Source organism: Gnatocerus cornutus, chromosome 4 (genome assembly GCF_029298725.1).
Source record: "Gnatocerus cornutus isolate USDA-ARS CGAHR chromosome 4, icGnaCorn1.1, whole genome shotgun sequence".
NCBI lineage: Eukaryota > Metazoa > Arthropoda > Insecta > Coleoptera > Tenebrionidae > Gnatocerus > Gnatocerus cornutus.
Window position 1 is genome coordinate 1,642,716 of NC_142236.1, and position 27,698 is coordinate 1,670,413.

Genomic DNA, 27,698 nt, shown 5'->3' on the forward strand with positions numbered 1-27,698 from the left:
AATTGACTTTTGAAAAATCTAAAAACCATTTTTTATGTAAAAAATTGCAAGAAAAACAATGGCGCAAACCGCATCTCAATATCTGTAATAGTTTCCGAGATATCGAGCATGAATTGTTTCGAACCTTCGAAAATTTGACCCTCTGGCGACAACCCAAAACTTCAAACGGCCATAACTCGGTTATTTATTGACAAATATTAAAAAATTATCATATTTTTGGATTCAGCGTGAAATTCTGCGTAAAATGAGACCCAAATTCGTTGAGTTTACTTAATAAATAAACGAGGTATTGGCCAAAAACTGTTTTGAAAACATCATTTTAGGGCGATTTTCAATCAATGTTTTCAAAATGAAAATGACGTTTAATAGCATTGAATTATACATCAGTCGAAAGCGGAGCTTAAAATCTAACTACTGGCCAAATTTGAGATCTATAGGACAAATAGTTTGCGAGTTATTGCCAAAAATTAAAAAAAATGAAAAATTTTCATCGTTTGAGTCGCAATTTTTTTTCGCGAAAAATCGACTATCGAATTTTGGGCTTTTAAGCACATTTCCTAACGTAAAATGAGCCGAGAAAAACGATGGCGCAAACCGCATCTCAATATCTCTAATAGTTTCCGAGATATTTAACTTTGAAAATTGGGAAAAATGAGAAAAAATGAAAATCAACTATCCGAAACTTTGATCGGCCATAACTCAGTTATTTGTTGTCGGATCTGAATTTAAATCCCAGATTTGGAATCTGCGTAAAATTCTGCGTACACTGATGTATAATAACTCAAGTTTACTCTAAAAAATAAGCAAGATATCGATATGAGAAATTTGGTATAGTTTTAATCATGAATTTTCGCGAAAATTTGCAAATTTCGACTATTGGAAAATCTAAAAACTATTTCTTATGTAAAAAATTGCGAGAAAAACAATGGCGCAAACCGCATCTTAATATCTGTAATAGTTTCCGAGATATTGAGCACGGATTGTTTGGTACCTTCAAAAATTTGGCCCTCTGGCGACAACCCAAAATTTCAAATGGCTATAATTCGGTTATTTGTTGATGAAAATTCAAAAATTTTCATGTTTTTGGATTCAGCGTAAAATTCTGCGTAAAATGAGACCCAAATTTGTTGAGTTTGCTTCATAAATAAACGAGGCATTGGCCAAAAACTGTTTTGAAAACATCATTTTAGGGTGATTTTCAATCAATGTTTTCAAAATGAAAACGACTATTAATGGCATTGAATTATACATCAGTCGAAAGAAGAGCTCAAAATCTATCTACTGGCAAAATTTGAGATCTATCGGACAAATAGTTTACGAGTTATGGCCAAAAATAAAAAAAATGAAAAATTTTCATTGTTTCAGTCGGATTTTTTTTTCGCGAAAAATTGACTATCGAATTTTGGGCGTTTGAGAACATGTTCTAACGTAAAATAAGCCGAGAAAAAGAATGGCGCAAACCGCATCTCAATATCTCAAATAGTTTCCGAGATATTTAACTTTAAAAATTACGAAAAATGAGAAAAAATGAAAATCAACTTTCCGAAACTTTGATCGGCAATAACTCAGTTATTTGTTGTCGGATCTGAATTTAAATCCCAGATTTGGAATCTGCGTAAAATTTTGCGTACACTGAAGTATAATAACTTAGGTTTACTTTAAAAAATAAGCGATATATCGATAACAAAAATTTGCCATAGTTTTGGTCATGAATTTTTTCGAAAATTTGCAAATTTCGACTGTTGACAAATCAAAAAACTATTTCTTATGTAAAAAATCGCGAGAAAAACGATGGCGCAAACCGCATCTCAATATCTGTAATATTTTCCGAGATATTGAGCACGATCGTTTGGAACCTTCAATAATTTGACTCTCTGGCGACAACCCAAAAATCCAAACGGCCATAACTCAGTTATTTGTTGACGAAAATTAAAAATTTCTGCGGTTTTTTATTCAGCGTAAAATGAGCCGTTTGAACTGGTTGAATCTAATCTATTCTCTTCAGTTTTAAAATTCTGATGTTCTGGTAAACAAATTTTACACATTTCAGGTATTTTTAAGACATTTTGGGGTGATGTTTTACAAAACTGAGATTGTTATTACATGGATTTAAAATGTTTTTCTGTAAACAACGCATTTTAAAACAACGCCAAAAGTAAAATATTATTCTCTGAATGTAATTTTTACCTGTCAGTGTAAATAAACATTTAACAACAGCGTGATTCGTAATAAATTTTAATAAACTGTACAAAAAATTGTAATTTACGATTACTGAGTGGTGACATTTATTGGATTACCGGCGTTTTTACACAAATGAAATACTATAGATACACTTATTTACAATTAAAATTTATTTGCGTGGACATGATATTTGTAAAATTACATACTGACATATTTTTATATTTCGAGATTTCCGTGCTGACAGAGCTGGGAAACAATATAAATAATGTATAAAATTTTCATAACATGCTGCGGTCCACATTTTTCTATGGAATTATCTTGAAGCTGTCTCCCGGAGCAATATGTGTTCTCTCCAATTATTTTGAAGCGCCCTAGAATTGCTTATTTTCTTAATAAACCTTTGAGGAAATTTACGATGAGCTTCAAAATTAGCTTTGTTGCTACAAGAAAGCAGTCATGAGGAAATGATCTAATCTGAGATGTTAAAAACAGTCGCCCAGACGTCATAGAATTCGTCACTTGAAGAATACAAAAGCGTCAGTTTCATGAAGTGAACAATTTCAGCTTCGATTTATAGAAACTATAAAATTAGAGTTCGCGTGGGCGTTTCTCAATTATCCACTAAAATCGGCGGAGAGCCATCAAACTTTGTTTACGAAATGAAAGCAATTATTTCCTCGGGGATTTTCATCACTCAAGACGTTCCATAGAAAATTCAAATTGCTCTATTTCCCCGTATTAATGCGCCTCCAAATGAAGTTTTCCGGGAAACACGAGCGCATCGGATACTTTCATATGGAAACAACAAGTTGAAAGCTAAAAGAAAAATGCAGCCAACGAAACGGGTTCTAAATTGCTCTATACATATTTTTAAGAAATACGTCCGACTTTGTATGTATAGTACAGCTTCGGTTCTCCGCTCTAAAGCTCTCTTTTGATGGAGTCTACAGAACATCTCAATAAATTCTTTTCTAACCGACAGTCACAATTAAGGAAATCAAAGAGAAAATATTTCGAAATCGATACTGGGAAGAGTATGACAACATGACACTCAATTTCTGGAAATTCTTTTGATCGATCGATCGGTTTGTAGGACGTGATGGTCATCATTCTTTTCCTGACGTGTGTTGTCAGGAAGTCATTAGTATGGAGAGTTGTTTGTTTTAAGCTGGACGAATTTATAAAAATGTTTTATCGATATTTAGAGGGTCAACAGTTCTAGAAATAGTCATGCAAAATAGCCACAAAAATTTTAAAAGCTCGGAATAATTTCCATAAGGCTGATTTTTTAATTTGATAATGGAATCACCAGGGACAAGATATTTGCAAATATTTGTGTTCTTTGACATTTACCACCGCAAATTTTAGCAGCACACCTATCGATGGGACTCTTGACAATTTGTTTAGAACAATAAAATCAGCCTTACGCGAATTATTCCGAGGTTCATGTTTATTTTGCCTGGACTAAAAAGTAGAGTAAAATGTTGTCAGTCTAATTGAAAAGTTGTAAAATGGTTCTGTATGCAGACAACGCGTGGAAGTTAGTTAAAATTAATTAAACAGTCTAAAGTAGGTAAAGTTATAACAAGAAAATATTTGCGTAGACAAGATAACTAGCATGTTGTTTATCCATCTCAGCGTTAGTAATGTATACTTTATACTTGAAAATTAATTAAATTAGTCCAAGACAGCTCGAACAACCCCTTGGAAATTTTCTTTTCGCATTTTCCAAGTCAAACTCGCTCGAATTCGTTGCGACTATTTGTGTGATCTCTGCAGAATTCTACGTCAAGCTGACGCGACTAATCTATCATTGTTTTCCTGTTTTTCCGCCAACTGAGCAAACTTCGATACTTGAGTTTTGTGTTTCGTAATAATGATCCAAGTTTGTAAAGTTTTGCACTGATGCACCGCAAAAATAAGAATGCATTTACGAGTTTGATTAGATCGGAGAGAAAATTGGAGCGGTTACGTGTGCACGAACATGTTAAACTTTAATGTCTTATGTACTCAACAAAGTACAAACATAAATCATGACATAAAACGCGAGGTACGAAATAAAATTATCTTCACTTTTCATAGCAATATGAGTACGTGCAGAAGGTGCTTGTAGTTTAATACGTCATAAAAAGTTTACCGAGACAAGATTCATTATAGATATGACATGTTGCGGTTTCTTGTTTTTGACAGTGTTGAGATAATAATGGGGGAAATGGAATTATAATAGTTACATGTTTCCACGGAGGGAGGAAAGCTCGAATTTGCTTTAACAATACTTAATCTCTAGCTAGTGTTATTGCCTGATATTTTACACTTTTATATTAGCGACATGACTCACATTTTACATGTTTGACACTTCTGAAGTCGTAAAATATACGAGCCATAAATTAAAGGTTACTACCCATAACGATTTTTAATTTCGGAGTTTATTTAAATTGGCAACACTGTCATTTGCAAATGGGAGGTCCAAGCGGCATAGATTCTTTTGCATTGTCATCTTTCATTTGTTGATGTTTTTGGGATTAAGATTCTTGGGATTTTTGAGGTTTTTCTGGTCTTTTTTCCGGTTATTCTGGATTTCGCGTGGTTCTCTGAACCTCCCTGACGTTTCCTAGAATTCTAAGATTTTTCAGGACCTTGCAGGTGAACTCCTGGGATTTTCTAAAATTTTCAGGGATTTCCCATATATTTTTGAGAGTTATTTTGAAGCAATAAAACATTTTCTGGGCCATTTTGCGAATTGCAGGTAATCTTGTATAAAGTAGAATTTCCCTAACAAATCGATTTCGGCGTAAAAATTTACTGCAAAGACATTTCCCCGTCAGTTTAATCACAATTTGGGGTATAAAGTATGCATTTCGTTCCACAATGCCGTTTAATTGCCCATTACGTGTTTATCGATAATGGAACATTCAACGTAAATTCTCTCTGTAAATTGAAATATTGCAGTTCGAAAAAAAATCTCTACGTATCAATAATTAAAATAAAATTTTATACCCCCACATAACGCCCCCGCGGTATAAATTTCTAAACCGGGAATAAAATATATTAAATTTTTTACGTAGCGCCGTTTTATTACACATAATATTTCACGAAGTTTAATATCGCTCCGTATTAGAGTTTTCGGTTAAAACCCGCGCTTTAACCTTTTTTCTGAGGAATTCAATAAATCAAAATATTTGAAAAAGTCGTTAATCCCGTCCATAATAAATTTTTAATGGAGCCGTAAATTCTCGCTTTCCCAATTATCACATTCCATCCAGTGCAGTGGCAAGAAATCAATTTTTTCAACTGGTGTCTATAAAATTGCCACTCAACATTTCCGCAATTAATTCGTGGCAGGTGTTTAAACAAAATTTCCCCAAAGACGCCGTGTAAATAATGGAAAATTTTCGTTAGGGTTGCAAACTTTCGAGCATATGTGGTCATGCCTTGAATATTGATTAGAGTAATGCAACGCAGATGGTTGTAATGTCTTGGATGAGGCGGGTTTTCAACGGTGATACGGTTTCACACGTAAAAAAGTCATTTTGGAAATACGGGGGTAATGAATTGTGAAACACGCGAAAGTGAGCTTTTACAAGATTCCATACATAAACAAAGTTATTTTGAAATTCATGGGACGCTCATGATCATGTTCAAACCACTGCGAGATTATTTCGACAACGGGGTGGGAATTTTTCATCTTGAGGGGTAAACAGCGTCCGATATTACGTCCAGACTTTTTAATAAAAAACGTTTTAATGAAGAATGCTTGGCTCGATATTGTCTCTTCGCTCTAGTTTCATTTGTTGACTGTCTGTCTCCATTTATTTTTGTTTTAAACTCAAAAGATCCGGCGTTTAACATAAAACGACTATTTTTCCTCACAATTACCTGTCTCCTCCAACTTTTCTAACTTTCCATAATAAAATCCTGGCTTTACAAGTTACTTACTGACAAAAATAACCGCCAACAAATTAAAACTTTTTGTTTTAGACTCAGTTCTAACAAACTTGTTTCAATTAAGTCGGGATAGTTGTTGACTAGATTTTTTTCTGCTTAATAGTTAAGGAAAAATAAACATGAACATTTACCAGCGCGTAACTTTTTTAGCAGCACACCTATAGATGGTGACTTTTGACATTTTTTTTTAAACAATAAAATGAACGTCACACAAAAAATGGAAATTATTCCGAGCTTTTGAAATTTTTTTGTCTATTTTGCCAGTTCTATAATTGGGAAATTCGTTTCGAAGGTAAAAAGTTAGTATTCCAATAAATGGCGAAATGAAAGTGATTTTATTGTTCGAGATGAAAACTAATAATGTGATCGTCTTCACTTTATTGCAGTTAGAAAGGAAAGTGCTTCGTTTTGGGATTCGAAGAATGTTGCTGAAGTTATATTTATTGCAATTGTTAGGATATAATCGGCGGTGTTAAGTTGAATCGATCGCTTTTATTATAGTTTTTGTTTTGATGATGATACCGGCGCATCCACCAAATTTAAAAAATTTGCGAAATTATAAAAAGCTCGAGATTTTCCACTTTTCCACTTAATTTTTAATAAACTCACCCCTTCGATCGGCGGGCTTTGACAAAGTGTGAAACTATGCAAAAACTGAATTTTGATTCTTATCTAAAATCTCCCATCGAACCAACCATCAATCACGGAGATTTTTCTCATCATTACCAAGACAACAGTCACGCACTTCGTTTTTTCCGGGAAAACATTGCTTTTCCACGATCCCCTGAAAATATGGAGCTTATTAAGCTTTCAAAGCCTCCCCCATTAATCTATGCGAAATTATCTCCGTATTCAGGAATATCTAAGCTACGTATTGATCATTTCGGTAATCCTGCGGAGAAGAGCAATGGCTGTCTTAACTTTTATCATGTCGGCAAAGATGAATGTAGAGTGAAGCTCAAAAGCTTCAGTGTTTCAAGTCAGCAGGAATCGAGCTCTTCATTAGATTACGTTTCATTCATGAAGAATTAGTAGGAATAAGGAAGCAGGAGCACGATGGATATTCCTAGTTTTTCCTGGTCGGCGCTGAGAGGCGTCTTAATGGGATTCTATTATTCAATTTTTGTTTCAACTCTCCCATTTTTTGCAGCGGACGTATATTAAACCCATAAAAATCACGCTTTTCATAACGAACCGAAAACTGTGCTTCGAATCCGCCCCTGGAATAATAAATTTTAATGATTATGATAAGCACCGTCATGAAAGATAACCGCGCGGTCTGTTTGGCGAAGCTTTACGACTACTTGAGGCTTTCGTTTCATTCTGCGAGCGTGTTTAGGTTTGCATTGTAAAGCTTTTCCGAGGTTACAATTCCAGCTGAGGTATTTAACTTTTGGTCAAGTTGCAGCTCGAACAAAAAGATTAGAGAATTTCCCGGAGCTTTTAAAGTTTTCTCCGTCATTACAAAAATGGAAAGCTCGCGGTAATAAATTGCTAATAAGAGCTGCGCGGAGCTTTTTATTAAACTTTGCGATTAAAAAGCAAAAAGCATTGATGGGAAAGTTGAGGTAATTCGGGGCAATTTCGAATCGATTGAGAGTTGAGTGCTTTGGAATGTATTTCGTGACACCGAGGAAAAGAGATTTTTCGTTGCGGAGTTGCGAATTTTTTCACCGCTTTGACTATCAAATAGATCAAAAGCTCTAATGAAGCTCAATGCTGAAATCCGATTGTTAAATTGACTAATTTCAAGTGGAATTCTTCCGGTGGTCAAAGAGGAAATCGCTTTAGGCTGAATTTGTCCTCATGTGTTTGCAACAGATCTGATCATTCGAAATTTTAGTGGATTGTGATTTTGATAGATTACACTCTAGAGACGCAAGTTTCATGCTAATGTGGCTTCATCTGTTCTTCGTTTCTGCTATTAATCTTCTACAAGTGTCAACCGTTTATTCCAAATGGAAAAGTAACGACGACAAGTGCTTTTATCAATTTTAGCTGATTCAGTCGGATTGGTACTTTTAACTTCGCTTCGATTTCGTGCTTTAGATGGTCTGGAACTGATTTTTCAGTTTTCTTACTTTCATTCTCCGAATTATTTTGAGTTTGATTTTTTTCTATTCATTGTTTCATCTTTATTTTACTATTGCAGGTGAACAGAAGATGCTGTATGAAGACGAAAAAACTGTCTACTTCCTCCAGGAGACTAATCTAGACAAAAATCTATGGATTTGGAAAACCTTTAGAAGAGAAGAGTTATTGAGGCCTCCACAGCAGGGGCATCACTACAGAAGATCGAAAGTACCGTTGCTGAGGTGACAAACAGAACATCGGGAGGTCTACCACTCGAAGAAGTTACCATTGGCTGATGAAGATAGTTGATGACGCTGGATACTTTTTATTTAATCGCTTATGTTCTTGTAATTTTTAAATCCCTTTGTACTTTCAATAAATTGTAGACTGTACTAAACCTTTTTTTTTTAATTTATTAAACAACTTTTGGTGTCACTAAAAGTTTGTAAAACCCGGTTTTTCAAAGAAGTCCTTTTTTGTTTTGTAACGTGCCGGTGAAGACTGCTCACTTGTCCCGTTTTGAGTTTCAGTTTTTAATCGATTATCAATCAATTTTGTTGGGTTTTTATGCCTTTATGAAGTGGTAGAAACCTGAGCTAAATAGGTTAGTCAAGTTTCAAACCAAAAGTTTAGCCCTCTGGTGAGAGAACCTGTGAACTAACAACTTTGGCATTATTCCGCTAGATGGCCAGCAACTAAAAGTGATAAAAAACTTTGCTAAATGCTTAGCCAAGTTTCAAACCAAAAATTTAGCCCTCTGGTGAGAAAATGCATAAACTAGCAACTTTGGCATTATTCCACCAGATGGCGCAAAATTGAAAAAATGTGAGAAAAAATCTCACCTAAATGCTTAGCCAAGATTCAAACCAAAAATTTAGCCCTCTGGTGAGAAAATGTATGAACTAACAACTTTGGCATTATTCCACCAGATGGCGCAAAATTGAAAAAATTTGGGAAAAAATCTCAGCTAAATGCTTAGCCAAGATTCAAACCAAAAATTTAGCCCTCTGGTGAGAAAATGTATGAACTAACAACTTTGGCATTATTCCACCAGATGGCGCAAAATTGAAAAATTTGGGAAAAAATCTCAGCTAAATGCTTAGCCAAGATTCAAACCAAAAATTTAGCTCTCTGGTGAGAAAATGTATGAACTAACAACTTTGGCATTATTTCACCAGATGGCGCAAAATCAAAAAATCTGGTAAAATGCTCAGCTAAATGCTTAGCCAAGTTTCAAACCAAAAGTTTAGCCCTCTGGTGAGAGAATGCATAAACTAACAAGTTTAGCGTTGTCCGTTAGGTTGTTATCAAAAAAATGTAGTAAAAATTTTACGGAAATCAGTTTTAGCAACGAGTATTTATTCAAAAAAACAATTACATACAAACATGGAAACTTTGTACATTTTGAAAATCTCGAAAAAAGTCGCCAAAAAAGTGCAGTCTATTCCGCTTATAACTTCACAGCAATCCATGCAGTTTCAAAATTCCACCATATCTGAAAAACCAAAGAATGTACATAGTGAACATAGAAAAGCAAAACAAACCTTCTACTTCTCGATACAAACGAGCCAACGCTTGCACCGTTGTTGTCTTCATCATTTTTGCATCCACGTCCACTCCTAGTCCTCCAGTGCTTCACTTTTTAACAGGATGCAGGTGTTCCAGTCATTTCTAATGAATTCTGATCTAAAAAGAGAAGTTATTAAATTAGTAAAAATTACGCCTAACATTTTTCTGCATAGGCAACCAATAAAACAGAATAAACCAAGTTGGTGATTTTACTTTTCTTAAGTTTATTGCAATACAATAAGTTCCGCAAACCAATCAGATTCAAGTATTTTTGACCAGATATCAAGTCTAGTGGAAATTGAAACTTGAAAAAATTCAAATTAAATTTAACAATTTATTTTATTCAATACTGAGGGTATTGTAATTGTACACGCCCCGCAAAGCTCAAAATTATTATTCCGTTTCTCAAAACCAACATAACCTCAGTTACAAAGCATCGAAAACTGATAGATATTCAAAACTTTGCCATAATAGTAGCAATAATTTAACAATAATGTAAGATAAAAATAATATAGTGTCGAGTAAAGTTAGCTGTAAACACAAACTTCATAACACCAGCGCGCTTTACCGATTCGAATCAAAATTTAATAAAAAATCATGTATATTTGGTTGCATACCCACGACGGTCTAATTTAATTTTTTCCATCTAAAAATTGGAAACTTTGAATTGTTTGTAATGAAAAAGACACTTGTGAAGATTAATAAATTTTAATCATCCCATTTCGCCACTTTCTTCTCTTTGCTTTCATCATCAACATCAAAATATATAAACACCCTATTTAAAGAATTCTCCTCATACTTCTTCATTTCATCGATCGCATCAGTTTTCGTAGTAGTAACCTTCTCTCTATAATTCGTGATATCAGGGAACCTCAATCTCTCGCAGTACTCCTCATGAGTCTCAATCAAAAACTCGTTTTCTTCGCACAAAAAGTTCTTCTCTCTGCACAACTCAAACTGCGACCCATGAGCTTGTCCAAGCCTCTGCCAGAACAGCTCCATTTCCGGCCTCACCCCTTCAATATCAGTAGTTTCAACAAAATCCTTCGCTCTTTTATCCAGGTTTCGCATGAGCGGAAACGGAAGAATCTTCTCCTTCAAAGTCTCGAGTTTCCTGCAAACTGTGGTCAGTTTCAAAATAGTCTCTCCTTTCTTAGTCAGATCCCCGAGACTTTCAAAGACTCGAGCACAGATATCTCCCAAGCGAAGAAGCTTACTAAAGTCGTCCTTCTGGTCGTTTTCCAGTTTAATCTTCAACGCGAGAAAACTGTTGGAGAAGAACTTTCGTTCCGCTTGAAGATCCTCGAGTTTGTTCCCTACAGTTTGTTTCAGAGTTATATACTTCTGGCGGAGGAGCCGCGAAGAGTTCTGACACTTCTTGATCTGCTTGAACTGTTGAGCGATAAGCTCGTTGATACAGTCATCTTGTGTCTTCAGCGCGTTGTGCTCATTCTTCCGATCTCTAATCTTCTTGTTGTGGTTCTTGATGAACCGCTTCAACTCCTCGAACATGTTATGGTACTTACTTTCCAACGCCGCCTTCAGTTTCTGTAGCAACAACTGGTTCTTCACTTCCACTTCATCAAGCCTCGAGAAATACTCCCCTCGTTGCAACCTGATGTGATCCCTCCTCTGCAGCTGCAGTTGGTACAACATCGTCTTCACATAGTCCTGGTTGTCCTGGTTCGAATCTTTAGCGTCCTGGAACTCCAAGTCGTACCGCTCCAACATTAGTTTCACCTCCGAATCGAAATCCTCTCGTAACTCCTCCAGCCTGTCCTGGTAGATCTCCAGCAGCCCTTCGACGTTATCAGAATGAGCCTTAAAGTTCCTCATGTATTGTTCTTCGGAGTCTTTCAACTCGTCCATGAGCAAAGAAATGGTGAAATCTTTACAATCAACACCTCTTTCAAAGTTGTGCCATGCGAACTCCAACTCCGCTCGCATCTTCGGCAGACTTATCTTGATGAGGAGCTGCCGCCAATCACGTTCGTGTCTTTTGTGCGTGATTTTTCCATAATTCACTTCTCTGGTGAGTTCGTCGCGTTTTCGCTGCTTTTTCGCTTCTTCTTTTCGGAGTTTTGCTTCATGTTTCTTTTGCTTTCTTAGGTGTTTTCTTTCTTCGGGCGTTAGTTTTGGTTTTGGTGGCATTGTGGTGTCAGAGTGACAAAGAAAAATTTGTTGTTATGGAGACAATGTGATATTTAGTTATGTAAGAGAAACAGCGTTCAAATGTTATTTTTTATGTTTTTACGTATGAACGTAGATAATTATAATTGGAACGTGAAAAAATTAGTCACAATGTTTGTTTGTTACTTTCTGGAGAATGATTTGCACGAATTTCGTTTTTTGTCGGCGTTGAAATTAAATATTAAAGAAATTAAATCATTGAAATATTGTATATCGTGTGAGTTATTAAATTTCCATTCGCAGGTGGCTTTGAGAAAAAAAATTATATCGTAACTATAGTCGGAATTTGGTTTAACTCCAACTAACTTTTTGGACCAATTTCTAGTTAAAGGTTGAATTTCACTTAGCAACATTTTCTCGAGTTTCTTTATACATAATTCAAGAAATTAAAGAAATCTAAGGCATCTATCGAATCCATAGTATCTAGAAAGAAAGGGAGCTAAGCAATCGTAGCAATAAAATGCATCCAAATATTCCAACAAATCCAAGGAATACAAGAAATCCAAAAAATCTAAAGAATCGAAGAAATACAAGAATGCAAAGAATCCAAGAAATTTAAAAATCTAAGAAATCTAACAAATCGGAAAAAATCCAAAGAATTTAAGGAAATCAAATGAAATTAAACAATCTAAATCAAAAGAATTAAAAAACCGTTCGGAGTCAAAAAATTTAAAAAATCCCAAAAACCTCAACATTCTTAACATCACAATTACAATTTTGCTAGTGCGATTTTCAATGTTTTTGTTTAATTTTAGAACCTACCAAAACAAACAAAAAAATGTGTCACGATCATTCCACTGAAGGTTGCATGACTTGAAATAAATAACAAGAAAAATTGTACCAACATTACATAAGTATCAAAGATTAATAATTAAGAGTAATCAAGCGAAACGCCGTTTTATGTGGGTCAAACACCTTTAATTAACACTGGTAGGAAACGAGAGGTTATTGATATTTCTAGATAATAATAATAATAAACGAAGAAAAAAAAGGTGAACGCTGAGCGATTTTTTTTACTTTTATGAATGTTGCAATTTGCAATGAAATCTCCCGTTCCTTCACTGGTTGTTTTTGCACGTAATGGCAACGAAGGCCAAAATATTTTACTATTTAGCAACTATGAAGTAAATTGGAGTGTCTAGGTCTCTCACAATTGCTCAAACTTCAACATTTACGTATCTAAAATAGATCACACTTAAACATAATTTTCTTTAATTACCATTAAGACACTAATGAAATAAGTCTAAAGGAAGAGAGCTAATCTGTGAGGCCCTGAAACCTGATTAAATATCTTCATGTTGGTCTGTCATTGTAAAAGTTAGAAGTGCACCGCACGCGCTAAATTTGTTCTTTAACTACTTTGGTACTACTGACCTCTTATGACTTCGAGGAATGAATTACTAGTGACACAGGTGACTGGTTTGAAAAAAGGCGCCAAATGACATTTGAGGTAAGTGTCGGTGCAGTAAACACTACTTTCCCATTAATTATTTTCATTCTGCAAGGGATTAAACTAGGCTAGCTATGTTCGGTGTAATTAGCAACCATTTGTCCTTTCAATTTTTCCTAGTTCTAGTGGTACCGCAAGTACAGAGAATTCGATGAATATGTGTTTGTGCCCCCATTTCGATCGGTTCTTTCTCAAAAATGACTGCAGATGGATCAGAGGAAGAAGTTAGTCATTTTGCTTGTTGGACCGAGAAAGTTGCTTCCTGAAATTGCGATTATTCAGCGATCTCTTCACGTTTTTTTGTACTTTGAAAATTCTTTGTATCTTTTATGTCTTGCAAACCCTTTAATGTTTTAAATTTAGCTATTTAGACTCTTTTTTTGGATTACTCAAATTCTAATACTCAAAAGAAGCTTGGAAATTTCAAAAATTTAATCAAAATTTGGGCAGAAAATCTAAGAAGTTTCATGGATAACTAGAAAATTAAAAAACTCAAATACTTCCAAAATTTCAAGAAATGGTTTTAAAAAGTCCAGATATTCATAAATTACTTTAAAAAATTCTACAAAAAGCCAGAAAATCCTAAAGAATTTAAAAAAAATCTGGAAAACTTTTTTGAAATACTAAAAAATCTCACAGCATTCAGAAATTGCCAGAAAATCCTAAAAAGTCCTAGAAAATTCCAGAGAATTTCAAACAATCTAGAAGGATTAAAAAAAAATAAACATGCCAAACAATTTAAAAAAATGTAAAGAATTAGAGTAAACCAAAGAGTAAAAAGAATGTGAAAATAAATATGTACAAGAAAATGTAAAATATGCAGTAAATCCAAAAAGCGTAATTAAAAATGTAAAGTCTGCAGCAAAAAAATAAAAAAAAAATCAAATTTTTTATTTTACCTTTTTTTATTTAACCGGAGGTACTCAACTCAAAATTCAATATCCAATTGATCGATGATTTTAACGAGTCTTATCTTTATGGATTCGACGTAAAAAGAGCACCAATACATTAATGTTGCTTTAATGTTGCAAGATATCGACCGAAAGAGACCGAAAAGAAACTAACTTCTAGACTGAAAAAAATAAAAATTTTGAATTCAAACTACATATACAGGGTCCGGCAACACTTATGTCCACCCATAAAATCGTCTTTGATTTTACACATAAAATTTTGAAAATTTGCATACGCTATAGTCGACTAAGCTCTAGAAACTGGCACAAAAATTTGTTTTTTATCACTGTTGGTTTGGCGTCGCGACGCCTAAGAAGGGTAATTTTTAGAGATTTTTGAGTTTTCGCGGAAATACTCGCGAATTCAAATTTTTTTCAACATAACTGTCATACAAATATTTGAGTTTTTATTTTGAAACTACTGCAAATTGTGTTTAAAATGTGCGAAAAAAACGCCGTTTTATCAAGATAGTTTTCAAAGTAATGACGGCGCAGTGGCAAACTACGTTTATACCAATTTTTCACAAGTCACTTCATTCACTCTTATAAAGGTTAATTTTGATTAACTCGGGCATGTTGCACTTTTTGGACACCAAAAATCGCTAATTAACATCGACAAAGCGAGAATTTCACCAAGTAAGACTTTTGTTACAATTTTAAACGAACCAAAGAATAGAGGTCATTTGTGACACAAAAAGTTGACAGATGGGTGTAAACGTAGTTCCCAATTTTGACGTGATGAAATTGGAAACTAACTTGATAAAACAGCATTTTTTCCTCAAATTTTGAATTCAATTTGCAATAAATCTAAAATGACAACTGAGATATTTTTAACACATTTATATCGGAAAAAAATTAAATAAGCGGTTGATTTCACAAACCCCCACAATTAGCTAAAAATACATTTTTAAGATGTCGCGACGCCAAAACTATCGGTGATAAAAAACAAATTTTTGCGTCAGCGTCTAGAGCTTTGTCAACCATGAGCGTATGTAAATTTTCAAAATTTTATCTTTGAAATGAAAGACGATTTTAACGGTGGACACAAGTGTTCCCGGACCCTGTATAAGACCAATTTCTAAATCAAAAAGTCGCAAGAAAAACGATTTCGAAAAAAGTTTCTTAATATTTGACTTAATTTGGAAGTTAGAGAATAATCGTTTTCGAACCTCCAAAATTTTGGCCCTCTGGCGACTACCCGAAATTTCAAACGCCTCTAATTCAGTTATTTATTGCCCGACTCTAAAAAAATAAAGATATTTTTGAATTCAGCTCAAAATTCTGCGTAAAATGAGCCCATGTATATGAAATAGATTTTCAGAGGGTGTTTTTAGGGTCATTTTCAAGACGCTATTTCGGGGTGAAAACTGGGTTTAGTATTATTGAATTCTATATCGATCGAAAGAGCAACTCAACATCTATGAACTGGCCAAATCTCAGATCGGTAGAGCAAATAGTTTAGGAGAGGCGATCTAAAAACAAAAAATTGAAAATTTTTCATCTATGGAGTCGCAAATTTTTTTTGCCCAGAAAATTTACCATCGAATTTTCGACTTTTGAGGGAGTTTTCTAACGTAAAATGAGCCGAGAAAAACGCTGGTGAAAAACGTTTCAAAAAATTTCTTGTAGTTTCTGAGATATCGAGCTTTAAAAATTTTCCAACCCAAAATTCAATATCCAAAACTTTGATCGCTCATAACTCAGTTATTTTTGGACCGATTTTAACAAATCTTACTTTATTGGATTCTACGTAAAATTCTGCGTAAAATAAGCACCAATACGCCATAAATAACCGAGATATCAACCGAGTCTGAATTAGAGACCGAAAGGCAGCCAACTTCTACATAAAAAAATGAAAATTTCAAATTCGAACTATCTAAGCCCAATCTCTAAGCAAAAAAATCGAGAAAAAACGTACAATGCTTTACAGTCTCACAAAACTATAATTACCGAGTTCCTAAAATATCACAATTGCATACATTATTTCTGTTACATCCTCCTAACAATAAACTCAAATCCTTTTTATATAAGAGATAAAATCCCCATTTCAAAAGGAATTCCCCAATTCTCAGAAATTTGTACAAAAAACAAAACGCAGCGACAACTTTTAACATTATCAGCACCTCGTGATAATCATAAATAAAAAAAAAAAAGTCAACGCGATGAAAGAAATTCGAACAATTTCGCGCGAGTTTGTTCCAGATATTTAAAATTTTTAGAAATAAAAATCTGGCCATTAGCGACATTTTACCGTTCTCGCTTTAATTAACTCCTCGAAATTCAACAGACATGAATCCAATCAAAAACGGTCATCCATCAATAATTTTAATTGATCTGATCGAAACCAACATACTAATGGCATTTTGATTAGGCGCTACCTGTAATACCTGCGATTTCTGTAGTGGGAAAAATGACGTAAATGCAACGATAGTGGGACTGCGAATTTACTCTTTCGACTTAGATCCAAATTGAATAAAACTCCGGTCAGTGTTTTCCGGAACTGAAAGTGCGATGTCGAGATTTTAGTGCGTGGGACTTTAAGATTTTTTTTTTGTTTAAAACAAACTTGAGGTGAGTAAAAAAAAATTTTCGCAAAAATTTCAAATCGGGAAAATTAAGACGTTAAAATTCCAAAGTCCGAAGTCGCGTAATTTATTTCACATCACACTCATTAAATTAATAAATATTTATGAAGGTTGCTGTAATATGTACAATAATTACTGTTTTATTACCGAGATTCTTCCGTGTCAATGCCAGTCCGTGATGTAACGTGTATTAGGATATTAAAAATTAAAAAAGAGTGTAAATTTGAAGTTCAATTATGACCACGGATTTAATTTTTTTGTGTACTTGTTAAGTTTGGGGAATTTCGCGGATGCCGCTAAAACAATTATCACTACATTATTCATTATTCCTACATTATTCAAAAAATAAACAAAATCCTATGAAACATAGTTATAATAAAAAAAATAACAGCCAATTTTCCACTTGATTCCACATGCTTTGTTTGTGTTTCTCACTTAATTCTATTAAAACAATAATTAATTTATAGTTTAATTACCGCCGATTTCTATTTCATTATAAACAAATTGAATTGCGGTCCGTCTGCACTTTAATTCTCAATGTTTCTGTTAACAACTGACTTCCTGAAAATTACATGTTTATGCAAGAATGCAAATGACTTAATTGCTGCAACGAGCCAAAGAAAAACACAGCGGAAAAGGAGAATTTTTGGTATAAAAAAGTTCTTAAATGGAGCAAAACGGTAAAATAACAGGGAAATGAATTATCTAGTTTGTTTTTCTTTTGAGGAAATGAAACGTTTCATTATTGCAGAAGCGAGGCAAATCAGAGACTTCTTCAGAATATTTAAAGATTTTTATAATACTTTTTGTTACTTTTTCCCTTTTAAACAAAACGATAATTATGTTATCAAAATAACCTTGCATAACAAACTGGTATAACTAATTTATGAATTGGCAGAAGATAACAAAGCCATATGTACAAGGTACAAAAAAGTAGTGCCAACAGAAATTCGCCAAAATTTCAAACCAACCGCGCACGTTATCAAAAGCAATTATTCAAACTTTCTCCATGTGAAACGTACGCCGCAAATCGCCAGTTTTGATAAGAGTGTGCTAACAATGAACAATAAACTAAAAACAATGAACTATAAACGAAAATTCCGAAAGTCTCTGGTCAGATGGACCTCCAAAGCCTTGACCAAAGTCTACACCAAACTCCCATTACACAATGTAGCCGTGTTCCACTCACTGACCATACCTAACTCAAGGTTTCTTTTTCAGGTCCTCCAACACAGCAAGATGGCAAAAGCCACCAATGCCACGGAAAAGAAAGAAGAAGCGGAAAAAACCGAACCGAAAGAGGTGAAAATAAGCGACATGACATGGAAAGAACGCTACAAATTCTTCATTGAAAACATAACAGTTGAGCCAATGTTGGCATGCTACATCATCCCGAGCGTCTTTGCGAGTTTAGCCACTCAGAATCTCAACTTAGAAAAAGCATGTCGCGTGAACTTGGGGTATTCTCAACACGTCTGCGACTCATTAAGTGTAAGAGACACTGCTAACTTCACCCAGGAAGAGAAAGCAGTCCAGCAACTGGTAGCATCAATGGGCGTATGGAAAACGATGCTCCAAAGCGCTTTACCGGCGTTCTTGATCATGTTCGTAGGCTCCTGGAGCGACAGATGGGGGCAGAGGAAACCCTGCATGCTTCTGCCCATCGTTGGCGAGCTCTGCACGGTCATCGGGTTGATGTTCTGTACGTTTTTCTTCTACGAGTTGCCCATGGAGGTCGCCGGGTTCATCGAAGGGTTGTTCCCGGCTCTTACAGGAGGATGGTTTACCATGTTCATGGGCGTTTTCAGTTACATCGGGGATGTGACGACCGTGGAAATGCGGACGTTGCGGATTGGGATTGTTAACGTTTTCTGTTCTTTGGGGGTTCCAATCGGACTCGCTCTCAGTGGTGTTTTGTACAAAAAAATCGGCTTCTACGGAGTGTTTTCGATCTCCGGGGTGATGTACCTCATGGCGCTCTACTATGGTATTACCAGGTTCAAAGAAGCGAAGAAAGTCGACGTGCCTACTTTAGACAACAAACCTTGCGCCTTCATCAGGGATTTCTTCGATGTTCGCCATCTTTGGCAAACCTTCACCGTCGCGTTCAAGAAAGGAGAGAATAAAAGACGGACGAAAGTTTTACTGATCATGTTGGTAGTCATGGTTGTCATCGGACCATTACATGGTAAGTACTCTGGTCATTCAGGTTACATCTTAAAGGTTAAAGTACCGCAATTTTTTCGATGGAACAATTTTTCGTTACAACCTTCAAGTCATTTACCTCATTCATGCGGAGATAATGAAGTCAGGCATTGACATCGATAATCAATGAAATTTGATTTGATATATCAATTTTTACAAGGAATTGATACATCTCGGGGTGGTAATATTATAAGAGAACGAGAAAAATTAGACCCGTGACTTGAGCGTTTTTATGGACAGAAATGAGGAAGTAATTTATTGCTGCACGAGCACGAAGTGCAAAAAAGTTGAGTGATTGTCAGTTGACGTAGAATAAACAAATCGTTTAAATCTGAAGTAAATGAGTCGTTTTCGCAATTTCGATGTCAAAATTTCTGGTGTTGTCCTTCCGAATGAATAGCTCCTCTTCCTGTTTTCGTCTTGAACTTTCAGAACTTGTTTGTTCGCGAAGCTCTTTGTCCTTTGGTTCGTCCTTCCTTTCTCTATCAAAAGTTTCGGGCTTTGGATTCACGATCTGTTTTTCTTGTTTCACTTCCTATTTGCTTCACCTGGAGAATCCCGGATTAAATCCGCAAAGAAATCTCAGGAAGTGCTAAAATATTCTAATAAATGCAAACATACTCTTGGAGAAATCAAAAAAATAATAAAATCCCGAAAAACTCCATCGCATTCTAGACCTTCCTATAAAACTCCGGAAAATTCCACAAGATTTTAAAGAATTTCGCTGAAATCCAAGAAATTTGACTGGGTCTTAAAAATACCACACAATCCCATAGAACCTTTAAAACCTCGGAGAATCCCGCAGGATCCCAAAGAGTCCTAGAAAGAAACACCGAAAGTCTTCCAAATCCTAAAGAATTTTTAAATCCAGAAAGAGTTTTCTAAATCTGTTTAAAGTTTTCCAGGGACTTTTGGAAGATCTTATATTTCCGAATAATTAAAAAAAAATCCTGAAACATTATTTTAAATTTCATAAGATGCTAAAATAACCCCTATAATTATAGAGAATTCCAAGGAATCCCTTGAAGAAACTCAGGAATCGTAGAAAATCCCATAAATTCCAGATCTTGAAAAATCCTAAAAAATTCCTAAGACAGCAAAAATTCTAAAGATATCCCAGAATTCAATAAACTAAATTAATCTTAACAATCCGATGACGAAATACTGGAAAATCTTTTAGATTCCTTGAAAATCCAGGAAAATTCCAGAAAATCTAAACACGGCGAGTCAAAATCCGATTAATTCGAAGAATCTTAAAAAATTCTAAAATATCAAAAAATATCTAGAGATACCTAGATAATTCTATAAGAAATCCAAAATTCCTAAACGATTCCTGAGAATTTAAGACAGCCAAATAATCAAAGTGTATCAAAATTTCAGAAAATCCAGAATCTTAAAAATACAATCCTAAAAAGACCACACGATCCCGTACAATAATGATAATCCCATAGGATCAGAGGAAAATTTAACGAATCCCAAAAAATAATAGAACTTCTTAGAACAATCCAGAAAATAAAAAAAAATCTTACAAATTCTAAAAACTGCAAAAAATCTTACATAAGAGGATCCTTGAAAATTCAAAGAAATTCCTATAAATAAACACTGTGACCTCTAGTTATTATCGAACTGAATTAATTTTGTCACTTTTAAGCTGTCATTGGCAAATTGCATGGAAGCTTAGATTAAATTCCCAATATTAATACCAGTGCTACCAACACGTGGAAAAAAGCAAAGCCTCCTCGTGCTCGGGTTACTTTTATCTCAAATCGACATAATGAAAGACTACGAGCCACATTAATTACGTTTAGAATGCAACATGGTACATCTATAATTACAACTAATTATCATCAACCTTCACTTTCGAAAAACCTAATAAAAACTAGGAAGACATCACGACAATTATGTTTACAACTGCAATTTCATAATCCCACAATTAATGATATTGACATTTCATGCATAATTTATGCGGTTGCATTGAGTAATAGTCTCGAAAACCGTTCAATTTTAATATTTTCAATAGAAGTGGTACCGGAATTCCATTCAAATTACAGTTTCAACTTATGTAATAAACAGGTTTGTGATAAATTGTGTCAAACAAGTTAATTCGAAGGAAGAATGGAAACTAACATTATGTAATTAACAGAGAAAATTCGCGCTTAAGGAGGTCACGGCTGCTGTGGTTTACCGTCAGCGAATTTCAATCCTTCAGGACTTTACAAATGTCAAGGCGCGTTTCCTGTTGACAATGAAGCTCTTTTGTTTCAGGTGAGATGGGAGTGACATACTTATTCACACGGTACCGCTTCAACTGGGATGAAGTCGATTTCAGTATTTTCTCCACGTACAGCATGATCACCAACTTAATCGGTAAAATTCCCTAGCAACCTCCACAACCTCCCCTTACGATTATTTTTAAGGTACTTCCATTTCTGTGGGGGTGTTCAGCCACTGCCTTAAAATCGACGACGCCATCATCGGCATCTACTCTTCCATGAGCAAAATCCTGTCAAGCTTTGTGTACGGCTTCGCTAAAACGTCGCTCGTTTTTTATTTAGGTGAGAACCTTGGAACGGCAATTACACTAAAATGATGTCCTTCCCCGAGTCCTGGCTTCCTGTTCATTCAGTTTATTTGATTTCAAACGTGAAAGGTCGAATGGTTATCAATTAACATTCCGATTTTGTAGGAGCTATTGTGGAGATTCTCAATGGAACTTCGTTCATTGCTATGAGGTCCATCGCTTCCAAGTTGGTACCAGCGGATGAGCTCGGTGAGGAAAAGTTCCCACGACGTGTCAAATTGAATTTTAATGACATCATTATTTGTCAGGCAAGGTAAACTCGTTATTTGGCGCCTGCGAAGCCCTGATGCCCCTGGTCTATGGCCCCATGTACAACGCGACGTACGCCGCCACCATCGATGTAATGCCGGGGGCTTTCTTCATCCTCGGCGGTATTTTAACAATCCCCGCTGTTATAATCTTTGGGTACTCTTCCTTATTTTTGTTTCAATTTCACGCAACTCCTTCTTCCAGATGGATGTACATCCAACACAGGAGAGAAGCCCAAACCAACTCCCAGAAAGACACCGAAACCGGTCCTGACTCGATTATTCAAGACGTGATTCTATCGACCGTTCCGAAGGAAACACATATTGGTAGTCCTGTTTTGAACGGAGTTAGTAACAGGAAGACGGGAGTGAACAATCCTGGATTTGAGATGGAGAAATAGAGACTTGACTAGTTTTTTTTTATAGTTGGTAGGACGAAAAGTTTGGCTGTGCGGACTGTGAAAGGAGAAGATACGAAACGATATGTCTTATTTATTTTTATTGTAATAAAGAGTGTATGGTCGCCTCTAGTTTCCCTCCAATACCAACCCCAAAGGAAATCTTATTTATTTTTAAGATAATGCAAAATCTTATCACCACTATCCTCTGACGCTCGAAATCCGAGCCCAAACTGCTTCAAAGTGTTCTCCACTTGCATAGAAATCGAGTTTATCTTATTGACGGTTGTGGCATCCAAAGGCATGGACGCCGCCGGCTCCCAAATGCCTCTCTCATTAAGACAAACGGCCTGCGAGAAACATATCCCGACCGGAAATCCAAAAGAGCCTAAAACAACTCTCGTTGATGCTCACCACGCGAAGACCGATTTGCGGACAGTTCGTCCCCGAAAGTTTGCCCCCAGAAATTAGTTCCGAAACCTTTTCTTCCCCGGTCAATTCGTCTCCTGGTTAATTCGTCCCCCGCAAATTTGTCTCGGAAACCTTTGTTTACATAATATGAATGTAATAATAATATGAAGATCAACTGAAGGTACATACAATAAAAATGTAATCCGTTTTTCATAATTTATGTATATTTCAGATTTACTACTTTTATGTAATTTTTTATTTTGGCCGACACGGACAGAGTTAAAAGTTAAAAATTCATTTGCAAATTCTTCGTCAGAATCTTTATTAATTTGCAATGTGAAGTGACCGGAAGACGAAAAAAGCTGAGGACGCAATGACTGGGAGACAAATTGGTAAGAGACGAATTGTGGTGGACCAATTGACGGGGGCAAACTGTCGGGGACGAACTGAAAATCTCACCATTTGAGCGAATTCCCAAAGAAATAATATCATCGTTGATCTCATCCGCCGACCACATCTTCAACAGACTCCCAAGAGCGCGAATCTTTGAAAGAAACGGTTGTCGTTGCAGAGCCGCTTGAGCTTCCTCTTTCTTTCGTTCAAACTCTTCGAAAATATCGTCGGTGACGTTAATATAACTCTCGAAGAATCTCATTTCGTACTGGATGACACCTTTGGGCAGACTCGTCGTTTCTTTGGTCAACAAAGCTCGTTGAAACGGTCTGTAGACTTTCGCCCTGATGGCGGTTTGGGGTAAGTTGATGAATTCGACGAGTCCCGGGAAACCCCAGACTGGAGGACACCAAAAATTCCGGACGGGTTCTTGGATTTTCTCCGCCATCCAACTGATAACGGAGATGCCAGCATCTGCTGTTACCGCAACGATGTTATTGAGTCTAATTCTTGTACAGTACTCCAAAAGAACAGAAGCAGTGAAGCAGGTTGGACCTGCGTGGCTTAAAATAACTCGAACGCTTCGTCTCGCGTACGAATTAAGATCGTCGGCTAAATACAACATGCCCTCGCGACACCGCTCTAACCACGTGTCTAAACCCTCCCCTGGGAGTCGACTGTAGTTGCTCAGTACGATGAGATAATCAATGTTTGTAAAAGCAGCTTCTGGAGTTAAGACCACTTGGAGACTCTGAGGAAGCCACGGCGTGCACGTTGCCATCTCGTCTACGACTTCCAGTAAGTCGTCTTGAGCGTCTGGATCTGATTGCACAGATCTATCAAAAATTCGTATTTCCATTTGATCGCCCTCTTTCAAATTAATACAAGTTTGGAGCTCGTAAACAGTGGCTTGGAGCATTAAGGAATTTGAAGCGCCAAGGATACAAAACCGGTGCGTGGGACTCTCCTTCTGGTGCCTCTGCTGCAAGCACTTTTGCTACAGAAACTTAAACTAACAGTCGTACCATTTGTAAGTCATCGCTCATGATTCTAGCCAAGTCGGATTGAGATAATTTCGACTCGAAACCGTAGTAGTCGTAGCAGTACTCCCAGAACTCGCCGAGACCTCCGATTAGGTACTTCTGACCCCCCATTCTGCAAACTTCCTTCCAGATGACGGGGCTTTTAGTCAGATGCCAGTTGTTCATGCTGTTGCATCGATCCAACCATGACTACAATGAGATTTAGAGCAACAGGATGAGAGTGAAGGGTGGTACCGGCCACTCCGACTCTGATTTGATTTTCGAATTGTAGTGGAAGTGGGGTAGTTGTTTGGAGAGGTATTTAGCCACGTACACGGCGTGGGTGGAGTTCTTGCAGTTAGTTCGACCGCAGATGACAAAGAATGCCATTTTGACAGTGATGGAAAGGCACTTGATCGGAGGTTTGGCGGCGCCTCCACCAAAATTGCAAATGGTTTTAAAAATCGGTTTGCAAAAATTATTTTTTCGAAGTTTTTTTATTTTTTATTATATTTTCTCAAAAAAACTTAAATTAATTCTGCGATTATTCCTGCATATTCAAGCGTAGGCCGATTTAAATTTAAATGTAAAAAAAAATGTTTTTTTTTTCTAAATGCTTTGTTAATGCAATATAATCTTTAAAAATCCGAATACATTTTGAAGTCGTAATAAGACAGGAAGGATTCTTATGTAATATGTCACAAAAAAATGAAAATGCATATCCCATCTTTTAATTTGACAAGTTCTGACCATTTAGCGAATACCCGAAGTTTTAATCGCTCGTATTTTTGACGTAAACAGATTGTATTACCAACAAATAAACGAGAAACAACCAGTAAAAAATTCTGAACAGTTCTTTAAAAAGTAAATAAAATTTTACATCAGATTTTAAAATCCGCGACCGATTTCGTAAATCTAGGGATTTATCTAGGGACTTTCACGCCGCCCGTCAAAAGTCAAAAGAAACTTCAAGGTTATGTTTCAAAGTTTTTATTTATGTTTCTTATTTCTCTCCTCTTGAACCAACATTACCCCTCTAGTCCGTGAGTAATGTCTGTTTTCTTTATGATCACCACTGGCCCAACTTTGAGGTTAGGTTTACAAAAATGGAATGTACAATAACCCCCAAGACTGTGGGGGCCCTATGCCGTGTTTGCCTCACAACCTCCAAGAATTTAACCGCTTTGACAACCCCAAAAGACAACGTGCTCATCTCCGACATGCTCGAAGCAGTGACGTGCAACAAGGTGAGCCCCCACGATGTAAAATCCAGCTATCTTTCCATTTTCAGGTGATTCTCAATGAGGCGTTTCCATCCCAAATCTGTCAGATGTGTCTCAGCTTCCTGAAAATCGCCTACGAGTTTCAGATGCAGTTCAAAAAATCTCAGGAGTGTCTTGAGAGGGCGACTAACATTAAATCCGTGCATGAGAAGGAGGCGCAGCTACGAAACAAAATTGACGCTTGCGTGGGCACGCAGGACTCCACACCGGTAGCCGTGGAGTTGATCTACGGCGGGAACAAATTCGATCTTAATGACGTCCTGGTGATTGAAAATGAAGAGACAGAGCCGTTTTCTTTCCAGGGCTTTTTGAAGAATCTCGGGACGGAAGTTTCCGCTCAGTTTCTGCATGAATTCTCCCCCCCTACTCATCACGAAGAAGTCGAAGAGATTTCCATAGAGGTGCCCCCTCAAAAACCCCTCGATTTGTCGCGTTTGGCGGTACGAAAAGACCCTGAAGAATGCACGGTGGTGATTGAAGACAGAGACACTCAACTTATCGTGAAGACACTCTACGAGTGCCCCACGTGTCTTAAAATCTTACCATCAGCGAACGACTTACAACACCACAAAAGTCTGAAACACCCGTCGTTTCTCGTGTGCGATAAGTGTGGTCATCTCGCGCAGACACAGTCTCAGTTGTACCACCACATGCAGAAACACAAAGGGAAGCGGTTTGAATGTGATCAATGCGATAAGAAGTACGACACGAGCACACGCCTCAAGTTTCATCTAGAGAAGCATAAGAACGAGAGGCGGTTTCTGTGTACAGTGTGCGGGAAGAACTTCAATTATTATGTGTCTTTGAAGTACCACATGAAGCTGCACGCGGAGAAATCGTTGGTTTGTAACATCTGCGGGTTGAAGTTCAGAATGCCGAACACTTTGAAGCGACACTTGAGGACGCACACGAAGGATAAGCCCTATAATTGCGAATACTGCTCAAAGGGGTTCTCTTCAAAGGGCGAGCAGACAACCCATGAGATGTTACATACGGGGGTTAGGCCCTACAGTTGCGAGTTTTGTGGAAAAGGGTTTACAAAGAGTGATAACTTGAGGACGCATTATTTGTCCCATCCTGGACCGAGACAATGCAGTTTGTGTCATAAGTCGTTTTTGGAGATGGACTTCTTGCAGCTGCATATGAAGCGAGCGCATAAAGAGTGTCTAGAGTTGTTAAATGAGGATGATTTTTTATATTTAGAATAAAAATTTGAAGGATTTGAGAGTTTTATTGCGGTTTTCGGTTTGGTGGAGGCGCCGGGTCAGATTGAACTTTCGAAACTATGAAATGGTAGTCCTTATAAAACATAAGTAGGCCAAGGAGGGGTTAATTGCGTCGCATTTTAATGAGAAGCCGGTGTCAGTTTTGACATTTGACAGAATAGGAGGATGATTTTTTTATATTTGGGATAACTAATTGAAGGATTTAAGTTTTATTATTTATTATTATTGCGATTTTCGGTTTGGTGGAAGTGCCAAGTCAGATTGAATTTTTGAGACAATAAAGTGGTAAAATCCTCTAAATACATAAGTAGGCCAAGGAAGGCTAAATTGCGTCGCATTTTGATTTTTGACATTAGACGGAATAAGAGGATGGCAAAAAAAATTAGATTAATAAAGTATTTTCGGTTTTTTCTCACTAGGCAACAAAAGCAGTAGTTTGTAACAATTATCACAATAATTGAAGTCTGGTTTAATTGGCAGAGCAACAATTTTAACGATTTTTCGACATTTCAACGCTTGCTCATTTTTTGAACAAAATTTCGAATTACACAACAAATTATACATCAAAATAAAGCGACTAACCTGGTGATGACGATTCTGCTCAGACTTTCCAAGAACTTGCACAAAAAAACACAGAAAACTCTAAAGTTTGAAACGGGAAAATTGGAGCACTCGCCTGTCACTTTCCACAGCCACCGTGGTTTTAGTTTCAACAGCAACTATGATGTGCTTTTTTTATTCGTTTTTTATAATTAATAACAAACCAATTATGAGAAATAATAGTTTATAAAGGAGTTAAAAAATCGGGAATCACTTCTGTAGCGGTGGATAATTTTTAAACTCATTTTAAAGGGTAGCGTGGTTTGAATCGATTTGGAGATTTTAGCTGCCTTTTAGTGGCAATACGTTTAAAAAAACCGCGAGATTTGAAATTAAAATTTAAATTGACGCGATCTCCAACTTTATTCATAGGTGAAAAGAAGATGCT

At 36.3% G+C, this 27,698-nt stretch overlaps 4 protein-coding genes and 1 long non-coding RNA gene across 7 annotated transcripts; 2 read left to right on the forward strand and 3 right to left on the reverse strand.

The window, feature by feature from the left end:
• Nucleotides 1-9,569: 9,569 nt before the first annotated feature.
• Nucleotides 9,570-27,680, reverse strand: LOC148175790 (uncharacterized). Its single transcript, XR_015770083.1, has 4 exons — nucleotides 27,672-27,680; nucleotides 27,293-27,429; nucleotides 9,744-9,885; nucleotides 9,570-9,694 (listed from the first exon to the last, which is right to left on the reverse strand). It is a non-coding gene; the product is annotated as an uncharacterized LOC148175790 (long non-coding RNA).
• On the reverse strand, nucleotides 10,477-11,931 carry LOC148175791 (dynein regulatory complex subunit 2-like). The gene has a single exon (XM_088034481.1). The coding sequence runs from the start codon at nucleotides 11,917-11,919 to the stop codon at nucleotides 10,477-10,479; it is 1,443 nt and encodes a 480-aa protein (XP_087890607.1). The 5' UTR covers nucleotides 11,920-11,931.
• Nucleotides 13,014-22,500, forward strand: LOC148175792 (putative peptidoglycan muropeptide transporter SLC46). 3 transcript variants are annotated; one of them, XM_088034425.1, is made up of 7 exons: nucleotides 13,014-13,408; nucleotides 18,165-19,131; nucleotides 21,414-21,515; nucleotides 21,566-21,703; nucleotides 21,835-21,918; nucleotides 21,978-22,134; nucleotides 22,183-22,500. In XM_088034425.1, exons 1-7 carry the CDS (start codon nucleotides 13,397-13,399, stop codon nucleotides 22,376-22,378), a joined length of 1,656 nt encoding a protein of 551 aa, XP_087890551.1. In that variant the 5' UTR covers nucleotides 13,014-13,396; the 3' UTR covers nucleotides 22,379-22,500. The 3 variants fall into 3 exon arrangements, with proteins under 3 accessions (XP_087890551.1, XP_087890552.1, XP_087890549.1); XM_088034426.1 differs by lacking the exon at nucleotides 13,014-13,408 and adding an exon at nucleotides 16,807-16,929; XM_088034423.1 differs by lacking the exon at nucleotides 13,014-13,408 and adding an exon at nucleotides 17,871-18,113.
• Nucleotides 22,387-24,591, reverse strand: LOC148175793 (putative malate dehydrogenase 1B). Its single transcript, XM_088034482.1, has 5 exons — nucleotides 24,457-24,591; nucleotides 24,205-24,411; nucleotides 23,246-24,161; nucleotides 22,575-22,763; nucleotides 22,387-22,538 (listed from the first exon to the last, which is right to left on the reverse strand). The coding sequence occupies exons 1-5, from the start codon at nucleotides 24,589-24,591 to the stop codon at nucleotides 22,387-22,389; spliced, it is 1,599 nt and encodes a 532-aa protein (XP_087890608.1).
• On the forward strand, nucleotides 25,138-26,692 carry LOC148175794 (uncharacterized). The gene is made up of 3 exons (XM_088034484.1): nucleotides 25,138-25,244; nucleotides 25,298-25,448; nucleotides 25,493-26,692. Exons 1-3 carry the CDS (start codon nucleotides 25,198-25,200, stop codon nucleotides 26,690-26,692), a joined length of 1,398 nt encoding a protein of 465 aa, XP_087890610.1. The 5' UTR covers nucleotides 25,138-25,197.
• Nucleotides 27,681-27,698: the final 18 nt, after the last annotated feature.

Excerpts from the sequence above, each read along its gene's own strand:
- LOC148175791 (XM_088034481.1), bottom strand. The coding sequence starts at position 11,919 with ATGCCACCAAAACCAAAACTAACGCCCGAAGAAAGAAAACACCTAAGA.
- LOC148175792 (XM_088034423.1), top strand. The coding sequence starts at position 18,003 with ATGAACAATAAACTAAAAACAATGAACTATAAACGAAAATTCCGAAAG. Across the intron at positions 18,114-18,164 it reads CCAAACTCCCATTACACAAT|GTCCTCCAACACAGCAAGAT; the intron begins GTAGCCGTGTTC and ends TTTCTTTTTCAG. Across the intron at positions 21,704-21,834 it reads GTCGCTCGTTTTTTATTTAG|GAGCTATTGTGGAGATTCTC; the intron begins GTGAGAACCTTG and ends CCGATTTTGTAG.
- LOC148175793 (XM_088034482.1), bottom strand. The coding sequence starts at position 24,591 with ATGGCATTCTTTGTCATCTGCGGTCGAACTAACTGCAAGAACTCCACC. Across the intron at positions 24,412-24,456 it reads AATCAGAGTCGGAGTGGCCG|TCATGGTTGGATCGATGCAA; the intron begins GTACCACCCTTC and ends ATCTCATTGTAG. Across the intron at positions 22,764-23,245 it reads TTTGGGAATTCGCTCAAATG|GCTCTTTTGGATTTCCGGTC; the intron begins GTGAGATTTTCA and ends GAGTTGTTTTAG.
- LOC148175794 (XM_088034484.1), top strand. The coding sequence starts at position 25,198 with ATGTTTCTTATTTCTCTCCTCTTGAACCAACATTACCCCTCTAGTCC. Across the intron at positions 25,245-25,297 it reads CAACATTACCCCTCTAGTCC|GTTTACAAAAATGGAATGTA; the intron begins GTGAGTAATGTC and ends CTTTGAGGTTAG. Across the intron at positions 25,449-25,492 it reads AAGCAGTGACGTGCAACAAG|GTGATTCTCAATGAGGCGTT; the intron begins GTGAGCCCCCAC and ends TTCCATTTTCAG.